The sequence below is a fragment of the Sorex araneus genome, chromosome 8 (genome assembly GCF_027595985.1).
Source record: "Sorex araneus isolate mSorAra2 chromosome 8, mSorAra2.pri, whole genome shotgun sequence".
NCBI classification, from domain to species: Eukaryota; Metazoa; Chordata; class Mammalia; order Eulipotyphla; family Soricidae; genus Sorex; species Sorex araneus.
In genome coordinates this window covers 6695648-6710519 of record NC_073309.1, presented here as the reverse complement: position 1 = coordinate 6710519, position 14872 = coordinate 6695648, and the positions used below count along the sequence as shown (strand labels likewise).

The 14872-nt window shown below is 40.4% G+C and overlaps 1 protein-coding gene across 2 annotated transcripts in view; it reads left to right on the top strand.

Annotated features, from left to right (window-relative positions):
- Positions 1-13100, top strand: part of CNTNAP4 (contactin associated protein family member 4) — a 277745-nt gene extending 264645 nt beyond the window's left edge. The window contains exons 22-25 of one of the 2 annotated variants that reach the window (XM_055145181.1): positions 5522-5740; positions 6076-6147; positions 10695-10832; positions 10934-13100. In XM_055145181.1, coding sequence (XP_055001156.1) covers positions 5522-5740; positions 6076-6147; positions 10695-10832; positions 10934-10983 — 479 coding nt within the window. In that variant the 3' untranslated portion in view covers positions 10984-13100. Of the gene's footprint in view, positions 1-5521; positions 5741-6075; positions 6148-10694 lie in introns of both variants that reach the window. The other variant, XM_004600513.2, reaches the window with a different exon arrangement.
- Positions 13101-14872: the final 1772 nt, after the last annotated feature.

Here is a 14872-nt window from a genome sequence, read left to right as displayed (position 1 = left end):
GCTCAGAGCAATAGGTTGGTTAGCAAAAAGAGTCCCTTTTAAGCTCCTTTATCCACATAGTAGTTGATGGTTTGCTTTGCCTTTCTACTTCTTTCACACTAATTCTATGCTGTTGAATTTGAATTCCTGGTCATTGCTTCTAATGGTAAGACCATCCTGGCCTGGGGGTTTGGTCTGTGGTCCTAGCCTCTGCCCCTCCCCTCCAGCCAGCCTTCTTTATCTTGATGATGTAAAGGCCCTGAGGATCCTTTTGTCCCTAGAGTGATCCTTTCTAGATCTAGCAAACCACTCTGGCTTGTCATCTGATTTTTCTGGTTTGCTTTATTAGTTTCCTTTGGGTTTGAGAGCCGGGGACCTCTCCGAAAGCATTCCTTGTGAGTGTTCTTCCACTACTTCTTATGCATTCCAAAAACAGTCCCCAGGAAATAAGGAGAAACTTCCTAGAAAATTGCACTCCTCGGTGATTAACGCTGGTTGGTTTGTTGTAGACCTTCTTCCCAGAAGCTATTTCCTTAGTTGAAAACTGCTTTGTTGTGGCCAGTATTCTTTTTGTTTTTTTAATTAAAAAAATTTTTTTAAGTTTTAAATGAATCACCGTGACGTACAGTTACAGACTTACAAACTTTTGTGCTTACGTTTCAGTCATACAATGCTCAAGTACCCATCCCTCCACCAGTGCCCATTCTCCACCACCAATGATTTCAGTATCCCTCCCATCACCCCCACCCCATCCCCCCTATCCCACCACGCCTCTGTGGCAGGGCATTCCTTTTTTTTCCCTCTCTCCTTTTGGGTGTTGTGGTTTGCAATATAGGTATTGAGTGTCCATCATGTTCGATCTATAGTCTACTTTCAGTTTGCATCTCCCATCCTGAGCAGACCCTCCTAGCATCCTTTGCTTGGTGTTCCCTTCTCTATCTGAGAGGCCTTTTCCCCCAGCATGTGAGGCCGGCTTCCAAGCCGTGGGGCAAATCCTCCCGGTATTCTTTTTTTAATGGGCAAAGCCAATTACAAGTAAATCATTGAAGAACATTCATAGACATAAGATCCAGATCATGTCTTGCTCCTTTAGATTCTGATAAAACAAAGAAAATTTTACCTCCAATTTCCTTACCTTCTTCATTCTAAGTCTTACATACTCTGGCTTTTCAGAGCTCATATTGTAGGAAAGATGCACATTTTTTACTCGTTGGCTTTAGAATGCAGGAACTGATGCGACATTACTGAGGTCAAGCACTTGTTTTGCTTTGTTTACTTCTAAGAAGATGTCTGCAAAGTCTCTCTCAGATCTAGAAGAGTCTCAGGGAAAATCTAAATTATCTGGATCTCTCTCCACCCAACCCTCCTGCACTTGCCTAAATTGTGTGAATTTCCTCCTCCACTTGGAAATGAGAACGGTCAGCCATGGAATTATCCTGGGACCTCCATTTCCTCTTTGGCCAGGGGGACTGACCTGAAATTTAGGATCTCAGCAATTCTGCTCTGATACAACTTCACACACACACAACACTGCCTCTCTTCTGGGGGGCGGGAGGGAGAGGGGGTCAGGCCCTGGGAAGCCAGAGACTGGGAGTTAGCTGTGGATGGGATGAGATTAAAGAAAAGCAACTGAATACTTCAGAAGAGTCAGCTGCAGTCCAACGGGAGGTAAATTCTGGGCTGGAGACAGAGTATAGCAGGTAAAGCATTTGCCTTACCTGAGGCAGACCCTACCCTGCCACCATCCCACAGGGTCCCCCAAATTCTTCCAGGTCCTCTGATCCCTGAGCTCATATCCAGGAGTAAGCCTGGAACAGAGCCAGGTATACAACCTCCCCCCCCCAAAAAGAACAACGGGAAACATAAACCAAATAAACAAGCCCCAAACAGCCTAATTCTCCTCCTTTCAGAATAAAACTATCCTCAGAAACAGATACCACCCAGGCGAGTCAGAGCTCTTACTAAGGGAATTAGCCCATCAAAGCAACAGAATGACCTTAAATGACTGAAAAGTATCCTTTTTTGGCAGATCGAAAATTCAGCAGGCAGGAATGATCCAAATTGATACTTAAATTCATCCCCTGAATCAAGGAAATGAATCTCTTGGCTCACCCACCCCCTCAGTAAAGGACCCAAACAAGAGTGATCTATCGGGGTGGGGGGAATTAAATGGGCTAAAGCCTATGGCAGGTAACTGAATGAGCTTCAGGAGAAACTAGGCAACAGTCAAAGGTTTCTGAATGTGCAACACTGAAAAGTTCATTCAAAATCAACCCTATAATGAATCCAGGTTCTTTCCTGGGCAGTGAGCACCGGGTGGGGGGTGGGAGGGAATTGTTTAAGAAACACTGGGTTAGTGGACATGCAGAGGAGACACGGGGTAGTTCAGGGAGACAAATGGATTACCTGAAATCATAACTGTTGGTAGAATCCATGGAATTTTTCAAATTCAAGAACCAATTAGAGTCTCTGAATAAAAGGGCCCACCATGCTTTGTAGAGGAGAAGAGAAAAGACAGCCACTGAGCAACAGTCTCGTCAAAGCTCTTAAGTCACAGGGAATCATATCATTTTTGAGAGTTAATGAAAGAGAAGATACTACTGGGGTAGTACCTACAAACCAAAAGATTAAGCATCATCTTTAGGGGGTTGGAGAGCTAGGACAGCGGGTAGGGTACTTACCTTGCACATGACCCACCCAGTTCAATCCCCTGTACCCCCATATAGTCCCCAGAGTCTTGCCAGGAGTGATCCTTGAGCACAGAGTCAGGAGCAAGTCCTGAGCACTGCTAGAGGTGCCTGCCCCCTCCCCCAAAGAGAATCATCTACTTATCCAGGTATATGAGTATCAGATAATACCATCACATTGTCTCACTTATTTTCAGATCATTCTTTCATTCATTCTTCCTTTCATTAATTCTTCCTTTCACTCATTCTTTCTCCCTGCACTGCTCTCTCTATGTGAAAGTTGCTTGAACTACAGGGAATTTGCTTCCCATCTTTAACTCTTAAAGACAGTCAGTATTCACTAAGTGCCCATTTTAAGATTCAGGACTCAATGGTTTTTACAATAATCTATAATAAATTTAAAAAATCATTTTAAAGGTGTAGGGTTGGTTTTTATTTTTTCAAACACCCCATCCCTTATTTTTCACCAGAGAAGAGGGTCTCTATGTTTGTCTTTTTATTGTTGTTCTAAAGGAAACTTTTGTGACGTCTATAGAAATTTCATTCAAGTTGTAACCTGGCAGAAGGTGTGTGAAAAGCACTGCCCTGCTTACATTGCCATCGGAGAGTGTTTCGTTTGTGTTTGTTGTTAAAGTTCAAAGAACCTCCAAAGGAAGTGTGCTTTCTCTAAAAGCATGTTGGCACATCCACGCATTCTGTGAGTGCCACGGAGTTGGTCCTTCGATTGTGCATATTGATGAACCACCTCCACAGAACAGCAGGGTTCCCTTTGTGTTTGTGGGAGAGGTGAGTTTCCCCCTCCTCACGGACTAGCTGGAGAGTAGTGGTGAGCCCCTCCCTAGACCATCTGAGCAGGATAACCTGTAGGGTGTGTGTGTGTGGGGGGGGGGGCTGTGGGAGTTCCAGATCCGGATCTGAATACCTTGTTCCCCATAACAGGAAAAGTGACATATGCTCTCTGCTCATCAGATTTCCTTTGTTTAAAATATATATATATACCCATGTTACTAAGCATTTACTCCATCTTTTCTGGGTGAGGTATAAAATGTAAAGGAGGGAGCCAAAAAGAAACATTCTTCCCAAACCTCTTATACCAAAATGGGCATCATGAGAGCAAGGTTGTGCAGATTTAGGTCAAGAATTTTCAAGCCAACAAAAGAATGGAAACCAGTTGCTGGAGAGATAGTACAGGGATTAAGTGTTTGCCTGCCTTGTACATGGCCAGCCTCGATTCACTTCCTGACACCTCCTATGGTCCCCAGAACACCCCCAGAAGTGATTTCTGAGCACAAAGCTGGGAATAAACTCTGAGCACAGCTAGGTGTGGCCCTCGTTCCCTCACCTCTCCCCCTCCTCCACACCAACTAAGTTAGTTAAAGAACGAGATCCAAGAAATGCTGTAGAAGACAGAAGCAACGATCAGGAAAGGATGGTGGTTGTGAACCAAGGACTGTGACCAAGAGGCCCTCAATGTCGTATTCTAGTACTTGATGCCTCCAGTTGTGGGGGGCTTCAGGCAAATCCCAAGAATCCTGGTTTTAAGTATGTCATTTGCATGATTGCTGTAGCATGCACATGACCAGTGCAGGTGAAACCTTCCTCAGAGCAGTCAGTGTACATAAGAATCACTAAGTAAGTAGGGACAACTTGTTTTGGTGTTAAAGAAATGAAAGAGAGTGACCCAAGTGCAAATGTTCTTCACTTTCACTAATATGCTTTATGGCGTGGTGTTCTTTGGCATGGTGCTATCTGTTCAGTGGATGCGTGTAGTTATCCGTGCTCTCAATCTCAAATGGCATAAATTCATTCATTCATTCTTTTTTTTTTTTTTGGCTTTTTGGGTCATCCCAGCAATGCTCAGGGGTTACTCCTGGCTCTGCACTCAGGAATTACTCCTGGCGGTACTGGGTGCATGGATGACGGGAGTTGAACTCAGGTCAACCGTGTGCAAGGCAAATGCCCTACCCACTGTGCTACTGCCCCGGCCTCTTAAATGGGTCCCCTATTTTTCCCCCAGATAGGTTTTTTCCTTCCCCCAGATAGGTTTTATGCACCCCCCAGCATGATGTGGAAAGTAATTCTTAACTGTAAAATTATGAAGCAATATTTTGGCATTCAAGATGATCTCTCATAATAGTCCTGTGTTGACTAAACTCTCATTAATTGGTGGGAGAGGGTTTGGATCTCTAGGGGGGTCCAAATTCTGACTGATGGGCCCGAAATGGGACAAGGGAGAAGGCAGCGAGAGCATGAAGTTGTCACCGTGGTACAGAAATAGTGAGGGTCATCTCTAAACACTTCGGGGTGTAGTCTCCGTTCAACACCCTGACTTCATCCTTTGCAAGTTTGGATGGACTCAGGGTATCAGAAAGCTTTTAGTCAGGCCAGATTATCCAGTTGAACGATAATAAGGGAACTCCAGGGGCTCAATTTCCCCTCAAGCTTCCGTTATTTTCATGACTTGGTTTCAAAAGCCGAGCGGAATTCATTTCCAAATCAAGCAGCAGCGCTTCCATCTTTTGCATATTGATGACAGAACCTACCAGAAATACATTTCCTTATCTATTTTTAAATATAAAATATCATGAGTTTGCCCCAGTTCTCAGTCTGACCCTTTCTTTAATCATTTCCTGAGCATGTGCCGCGTCGTATTTAATTACTTGCCTTCATGATTAGCCTGGCAAGTCTCTCCAGTAGCCATAGAAAGACTTCAAGGATCTAGTGCTGCCAGCAAGAACAAAAGCAAAAGGCATCAAGGAGCTATATCTTTTGGGCTGCTGCATTAACACCCCAGAATATTCTACTGCTACCCGGGCCCCTCACGCTCACATTGTTGTATTTCTTTGGATTTTCAGAACACGGCGATGTAGACCAGGAGACTGCGCTGGCCGGAGCACAGGGCTTCCTGGGCTGTCTCTCTGCCTTCCAGTTCAGCCACGTCGTCCCCCTGAAGGCAGCCCTGCACCCCAGCCGCCCTGCACCCGTCACTGTCTCGGGCCACGTGTCGGAGTCCAGCTGTGTGGTCCCCGCTGGCACGGACGCCACGTCAAGAGAGAGGACCCACTTATTTGCAGGTGGCTGAGGGCACCTCCTCAGTAGGCACCGACCCAGCATGGCCCCTAGACCCTAGAATCTGAACCTGCGTTCTCAGGAACGTCTCTTTAACTCGGCTGTGTTTGACACTCCGGACTTGTGCCCATTTTCCTTCAGATTCCCCCATTCCTAGTCACAAGGGCCACTGCCTTAACCTGGCTTACATTTCACATCACAGAGATCCCTCATTCACTGCCATCGCATGGTTCTGGTTTTAAAAAAAAAAATTGATGAATTTTGAAACAACTTCTTTTTACTTGCCTGTGTCACCTCCCATGCCCCCTCCCCCCATTCCACCTTTGTCTTGTCATTGCAGATCATTCTGGAACAAAGGATGACAGAGAACCCCTTGCAAATGCAATCCGAAGTGACTCAGCAGTGATTGGAGGTAATGAGAGCATGAGTCAGCTCTTTGGTCTTCTTACAAAAGGGTGACAATGTTGTGTCATAGAAATGATTTATGGAGAAACGACATAGAGTATTGGTGGTAGGTCCTGAACCTGAGATCAGTGCAAGGGAAAGACACTCTACTATATCATTCTAGAGAGTTCTCCCAACCCCCAAAGTTCCTTGAAGATTTTTAGTACAAATAAATGACCATTTTACTGATGCACTATAGTTGCTAAACCGTGGAATGATTCCATCCTGAGGTTGAAAATGGCCATCTGCTTTCCCTAAGGAATTCAAACTGTATTTAGAAAAATATTATTTTGTTGCCTTCTTCTTTGCTTCTGCAAGGGTTTTATAAACCAAGTAGGAAAAAATCCTAATTTTAACATGAGAAGTATATATTTATGCTGCCTCAGTGCATAATAAAGTAAATGTTACTATGGTTTAGATGCACCCACTAATGAATATTACACTTTAATTTTCACATTATCACCTGTTGGCTAGCAGAATGAAAGTGGTTCCTGGTGATTTTAAATTGCAGAATTAATACAAAAATGTTTTTTAAGTATAGCTTCTTGGCTAGGAAACCACATATTGTCTGAGACATAATTTATTCAAAACCAACTCCCAAAATAAATCTTTTTCTTCCTGATTAATGGTCTTGAGAATCTTATTAATCAGGTTATTTAAATGTTAAGTGGTTCACCTTCTCTCCACACTTTGCAGATAATATGGACTTAGAGAGGTAAACAATTATTTTTATTACCTTTTCAGATAATGTGATTACTTATATACATGGGCAACTTGTGTGGACTTTTTAACCTGACTCATTTACTTTTATTTTTTTTATATCTTTACTTATCTAGATATCAGTTTACTTAAGCAGGTAATTTTTATTTAAGAGGAGAATAATAGTGGCCAAACTATTTGTTTCTAGATCATACCCAACAGTACCGAGTTCCATATCCAACAGTACTCAGAGTTCCATACCCAACAGTACTCAGAGTTCCATATCCAACAGTACTCAGAGTTCCATACCCAGCGGTACTCAGAATTCATTCTGGCTTTGCGCTCATGAATTACTTCTGGCTGGGTTCAGGGGACCATATGAGATGCTAGGGATTGAACCTGGTTCAATGGCCTGCTAGGTCAGTACCCTACCCACTGTACTATTGTTTTAGCCCCTCAAATAGGCTCTTTTCGGGGGTGCTGCAAAGGATCAAATGTAGACCTTCCACGATATATGCAAAGTGTGTGTTCTACCACCGGTTACTTCCCTGAGCTTTCTATCTTGTCAAGAGCCCCATTATTTTCTTTTCATCAATCAGTGCTCTATACATTAAGATACATAACTTAGGGATCTCTATTTAGTCATATTACAAACCAGAATGCTATTTGAATGTTTAACAATCACATATAAAAGAACATATTCTATGTTATTAATACATCCTATTATAAAAACAAATTTAAAGCTATAGCAGCTAAAATGTCCTTGGCCTGCAAATCACAGGTGTCTTCTTTTGATCGTGGCTGGGCCTTAGCGCGGGACACCAGGCAGCTGGCCGTCTGAGCTCAGGCAGCCTTGCCTGGGACTACCATGTGTGGTTTTCTTGCTAGATCACAGAATATGACCCTCTCGTGTGTTTCTCCACCTGGTAACTTTGTGCTGGAATTCTTTACCTGTTGTCCAGTTACTCATAAATTGTACCCACAACCTAATAATAATGAATCCAGTTAAGATTTTTCCAAATTGGCTAATGCACCTATTAGCACCACATTTTAGATATAATCTTTTTCCACTTACAAACTGCAGAGTGTAATATGGGAGAATTAATTTCGGAGGATATTAAAAACTGGCGATTCAGTTATTGTAGTAACTTTTTGCAAGACTAGAAAAATGGTGAAGGTCAATTTAGACAGATGGAAAGCTCATAATATCACATTGACTAATAGTACCAGAGGACAACAAAGTGAAGTAGTTGTACATATTTCATTTAGAATTGTAGATATATAGGTATATGTTGCTGTACTAGATTTGATCAGATTTTTTTTGTGTGCTGGAAAATTCTGACAAAATTTATCCCAGGTTAAAGAAGATGAATCTCATGTTTCGAGCAAACTAATTCCATTGCCCACCCATGAATTTGATATTTGGTTCAAAAGAAGTTGAAGATTATTTGATAACTTCACTTGCCTGCTCTCTATAATATACTTCACTAGTCCTCTACATTGAAATTTTTCAGAATCTGTTTAAATTCAGGACCTATAACTAGACCGTCGAAATATTTATAACTACTAAACTGATTACTTTTCTAGGAAGGGAGCCAAAATAATTAATAACAAGATGTTCTTATTACTTCTTCATTAATATTGCCATTTATAACAAAATAACAGTAGGCCTTAGTAAGTTCTTCAGATACCAAGTACTGCACAGAATTTAGTTGCCATAGCCTAGTTCTCCCTCTCAGAGAACCTGGGAAGGTACCGAGAGCATCCTGCCCACACGGCAGAGCCTGGCAAGCTCTCCGTGGTGTATTCAATGTGCCAAATACAGTAACAATGATGGGTCTCATTCCCCTGGCCCTAAAAGAGTCTCCAATTTGACACTGTTGGGAAGGACAAGTAAAGAGAGGCTGCTAAAATCTCAGGGCTAGGATGAATGGAGACGTTACTAGTGCCCACTCGAACAAATTGTTCATCAACAGGATAAAAAGTGATGATGATGATGATGATGATATTTGCATTTGGTTTATCTGCAACAAATTGCTCCCTTCTTAAGCAAGTCATGGTCCAAACCCAAATCAGCCTAAAATGTTGGCAATATCATGATGCTACTCACGGAACCATGCGCTTCGGAATCTACCATGACTGATGGGGACCTTCCACAGTGTTGACTTGCTTGGACTCTAGGGGGCTGCCTGTGCGTAACTTAAGCTAGAATGAGGAGTTTTGGTCTTAGATGAGTTGACCCATAGTGTTGTTATAATTGTTCCTGTTTTTGTGTAAATTTACTAGGTTCGTTAATGCCACCATTGATTTCATCAGGAAAATCCGAAATCTTAGAAAACTCTCAAACTCACAGTAACAGACAATAGTTTTCAGAGCTTGAACTTTATCACTGGCCAATACATACTGCCAGTTGTGCTTATTGAAGTAGAATAATTCATTCATCTTAGAGTAAACATCTGCCAGATCGCCACCTCAGAACAACCAGTTTGTCTATCAATAATTATTTTTTTAAATAAAAAGTGTGTCATGAGGAAAAGCTGATTGTTGAGCTCCCAACCCAAGGGCCTTCCCTGGAGATTCTCAGTCTACTTATGATCCCAGAAGTGCTTCTAGAAACGTTTCATTTCACCACAATAAAATAGAAAGAAAGAAATTGAAAAACTTTAAAAAAGTTAGACTTAATGTCAAAGGTCAAGATTTAACCAATCTACTGCTTGATCAGGTCTATGCTTAAGCAGATCTTTTTATTTTTCTCCTTGCTGATCACAAAACATCTCTGCTTATTAATCACTTTTATAATTTGGAAATAGAATAGGCGCTAAGGCATGGCAGTGCCCCTAAAGTTGTTTTGCATTATCGTTGGGTCACAGTCATCCCGTTGCTCATCGATTTGCTTGAGCGGGCACTAGTAATGTTTCATTGTGAGACTTATTGTTACTGCTTTTGGCATATTGAATACACCATGGGGAGCTTGCCAGGCTCTGCCATGCGGGTGCGATACTCTCGGTAGCTTGCTGGGCTCTCCAAGAGGGGCGGAGGAATTGCACACGGGTCGTCTGCATGCAAGGCGAATGCCCAACCTATGTTCTATCGTTGGGTATGTCAACATAATAAAAAAGCTATTAAGTTATTATGAAAATGCAACGGGCCCTATGTATCCTCTCAGAGTATCCCAGGAACCACTATTTATGAGTTCATGGGTTACACCTTCAAAACTACTCACTTAATTTTCTGTTGGTAGCTAGCATAGCTAATAATCACAGTACTAACAATTTTATGTATGATGAGATGTTTTAAATATTTAATATTCTTCCTGTAAAAATCATCTTCAAATAGTTTGTATCAATGTATTTATTTCATTAGTGTTCTCCATCAATGTCATCTGTGTCTGTTACTCAGCAGGATGACAAGTTACAGGAAATCAGCCTAATATGTTTACATATTTAAGCACAAAAACCACATTCAATTGTGTTACAATGTTACTACTGTAATATTTCAAAACTAGTTCAAACTTGCTTAAGCATTGATATGAAAGCCCTTGTGGATTTAGATCTAGGTAGTGACTCTGTTGTGTTAAATATAATTACATTTGTAACTCAATAAAATATGCATTCAGAATAAATGGGGATAAGCTTGGTAGAACTCAGAAATGAACTCGGTTTAGAAATACCTAAAGTTTCCATATATCCAGTTTCTGTGTACCAAAGGGTTCATTTAAGTAGGAAAGTAATCTTATTATTACTTATTCAACATTGAGGTCAGTGAAGTCTCTTTCCAGACCAACATTCTGACTCTGTGTTTCTCTTCTCTCACTAGGTTTGATAGCTGTGGCGATCTTTATCTTGCTCTGCATCACTGCCATAGCTGCTCGCATTTATCAGCAGAAAAGGTTATACAAAAGAAATGAGGCAAAAAGGTCAGAGAATGTAGACAGAGCGGAGGGCGTTTTGAAAAGTGAGCTTAATATTCAAACTACAGTCAGTGAAAACCAGAAAGAGTACTTCTTCTGATTGGCAGCTGATTTCACTTCTAATCACAGCCGTCTGCTTTCATAGCCAGGGCTCTCTCGATGGACAGGAAAAATAAGAAAATGCTCACACCCTGAACATCCGGGGAGTGGAGTTGCACAACACCGTCTTGCCAAGTCCTGACTCAAGATGGTTCCAGGAGGCCTCGTCCAGAGACATATTTCTCATGGTTGTCTTTCTGGAGAAGGAGGAATTAGACATTGCTCTTAATTTTCAACTCTTCTGCTAGGAGCTTGAAAACATAAGTTTAACTCACTTTCTTACCCTGATTTTTAAATGTGAAAACCATACCCTTGGTCTCTACCATGTGATACATACATTTTGTTCGCAGGGGAAAAAAATCAAAATCAGACTAGAATGACCTTGCTTTATTTGAGAACATGCTGTATTTGCTTTAGTGTTCCCATTGTGTCATTTATAGACCTGGAAATACTTCTGAAGATCCTGTTTGGCTGGTGTTTGCATCTTCAATGGCCAAAAGTATATGAATCCCTTTGCCTTTCTCTGTATTACACTCAATACAATTTGCCAGTAGTCTTGAAAGCTAATTTGTTGTCATTGGTTTGTTTAGATTCTTCTTTTTTGTACTTGCCTCTTCATGAATTTGAACCCTTTTGGTTTGAGTGTTAGACTAGAGCTCCAACTATAAAAAATCATATGTAATAGTACACAGTACATTGGTTGTCAGTATGTGACGTCTTGCTTTTAGATTGTTCTCTGTTCAGTTGACAGCATTATTTTTGCAGCAGCAGTCGTTAAGACCCGGGATAATGCCAGTTTCCCAAAGAATGTGAAATATTTGCAACCGAAGGTGTTGATAGAAGAAAACATAGATCTTAGCACTGCAAAAACATTTTTATTTATAACTGTAATATCTCAAATGAGACATACTTCTGAGAATATTTTCCCCCAATCTCCTGTCAGTTTTCTTTTATAGATTTATACTTCTGGTTTCTGTAAAGTTTATCACCAACTCTTCTTTGATCTCCCTCAACTATATTCCGTAGAACATGTTCTTAGTTATTAGAAAAAGAGAGACAATTGAAGTATAGAGTTCCATTACCCTTTCTAAAATATAGTCCCCTCCAGGCGTGCGTTTGGCTGTACACAGAATTCAAGGACATACTTTCAGAAATATGATGCAGCTCTTTCTGCAAATCTATAGTGTGATTCAAGAATGCTTCTTGTTGGGGGGGGCACGGGGGAGCAAACATATGTGACCTAATAATTATAACATATCACATGGACTAAGTCTGTTCTTCCAATCATTTCTCATTCACAATGAGGGGGCACATTTCTCAAAAGGTTCAACAAACCAACAAGACTTACTAATACTCATTATGTACTAGTGTACTTGGCCTATGTATTGTCCCGAGAGTTTAAAAAAATTTCAGTAACTAATAAAACAGTTACAGCGATTAATTTCAAGGCCATGTCAAGAGATGCTTGCATGTAGCGATCTTTGAATTGTATACACCAATTATATAATATAGGCACTTTGCTATTCATCCTTTAAACTATTCAGGTGCCTCCCAAGATGGGGGTGGGGGGAATGGATTCCATCATTTGTCCACATTTGAATTTGGAAATATATGAATTTGGCATTTTATTTTCTGTATGTTTTACCTTCATTCTCCTTATGAAACCTGCCTGTCTTTTCTCCTAGCATTATATCCATGTTGATGTTTCTGTAAATGCCTGACTAGACCTTGAGAACCTGATTTCACATAGCGGTTTCTGAAGAACCTGAGTTGATAATTGCTATTCTTTGTTTTCAGTTGAAAGGCCTTGTTGACTAGAGGACTCTCCAACACAGAGATGTTTTTTGTTTTTGTCTTTAATTTGATGCACAACAAAATCCAGACACCATCACAGCTCTAAGCCCCGGGTAGCAGCATCAACCTGGTTGGGAGCTGGAATGTACAGTGGTTTGTAGATGGTGAAGCCTCAAAGCATCTCCTCTGTGGTCTGCACCACTAGGAACTGCAACATTATTGCATCAAAATGCATAAATGCATCATCTGCTTTGACCTCCTTTTCCTGGTTTGTAACCTACTCCTTCTTTTTTCCTAATATATGCATTTTAAGGTAAAGTTCAGAATATATTTTAAAAGACGTTGTATAAAGGTTTAAAATTAGGTATTATACTGGATTTTCTTTTTTTAAAACAGTAAAAGATGTGTAGATGTATGTATTCTTGACTGGTGTGTGTGTTTTTTAAACACTTTGGTACAATCCAGAATTTTTATGAGTTGTTACAGAGGCTACATTTGCCTTGGATGCTTTTCTTTTAATGAATACAGAAATGGAAGGAAGAAAATGATTTGCTTAATATAACCAGTAAAGGAGGTTCAGCTAGATTTTGAGTTTTGCCACAGAATAATGATCTGACTGTTGGAAATTACTTGTTGAATGTTTATTTAAACTGGGTAACATCTTTTTATTCTTGCAGAGAGTTTAACCAGTGAGCCCTAGACTAGATGATAGTAGATCAATATTGGATGGCTTGTTGGATGAATGGATCCATTGTATAGTTAGAACTATGCCATAGATAGATAGATAGGTAATAAGAATACACAGGATTGTGTAAAAGAGTAATGTACACATTTCTGTGATATGAAAGTTAAAAAAACTTTATGATCTCAAAATTTAAAAGTTGAAACAATGTGTAACTGACATTTTAGTTACATAAAAGAAAATAAGAGACCTGGAGCAATAGTACATCGGGGAGGGTGTTTGCCTTGTACACAACTGACTCAGGTTTGATTCCCAGCATCCCATATGGTCCCCTGAGCACCACCAGGAGTAATTCCTGAGTGCAGAGCCAGGAGTAACCCCTGTGCAATGCTGGGTGCGATCAAAAAGAAAAAAAAAAAGAAAGAAAAAGAAAAGAAGCTGATTCTAAAAAATGTACCACATTGAACTTTACCCTCCAAAATAAGAAAAACTAAACATTAATTTCAGCTCAGGCAAAATCCTAGTAATAACTACGGTGATATAAATGCTGATGGGTCAGTATAGTTAGAACTATGCCAGTGATAAAACTGGCGATTGTTTTGGAATGAGTCACATTTTCTATCCACATCTGGTTTTTCTACCTGTAATTTATACAACAGAAAAAAATCTCTCATCTTTCCTGATGGCATTCTTAGTAGAAATCTGATACACTTTGGCCTTACTAAAGTGGAAATTTCATGATGTATGAAATTGATAAGATGCTGAAATGCTGCTAACATTTTTTTGGTAGCAATTTTTATTTTTCTGCTGGCTTTTATTGTGAAATTGAAACTGAGCTACAGAATTTAAGCTATATCACACACACTAGAAAATTTTTTTCTTTGAAATCCAGAGTTTGAAGGAAATTTAGATATGAATAATATTGCGCAAACAAAATTGCTACTAAATTGCCAAAACAAACCATACTTAGACATCTGCAACTTTTTTTTTTGGCATACACTTTTCCACTAAAGTAAAGATGTGGGGAGAGGTATAGAATTTCCCATTAGTTTCCAGATGACTCCATAAAACCAGGAAAACTTCAAAATAATTCCTCTGCCCTCAGATCCTTTCCTTTAATACCCAAATTAAAACCGCTTGAGCTTCTATTTTGGGGACAGTGGGAGGGAAGTTCCCCCAAGATCATTTAGAGGTCATTAAAAGGATCATATTCTACCAACACAGCTTGGCCCTTCATGATTTATCTAGTTGGCGACTCACAATGGGCCATTATTAGCTCCACAGCAAAGTCCAGTTTAAGCTAAGTTGGTTGTTCTCTATTTTTCGTGACTAGCTGCAACTTCTGGTTATAACCCATTTCCCCCCAAACTTGCCAGATTAATGGAGGGCCACATTGCAACATACAAGGGGAAAAAAGGACATCTTGGAAATAATATGGAAGAGGGGCCAAGCAGAGCAGCTGAATTTAATTGGCTGTCAATTGTCACAATTCCAATAATACCCTGGTCA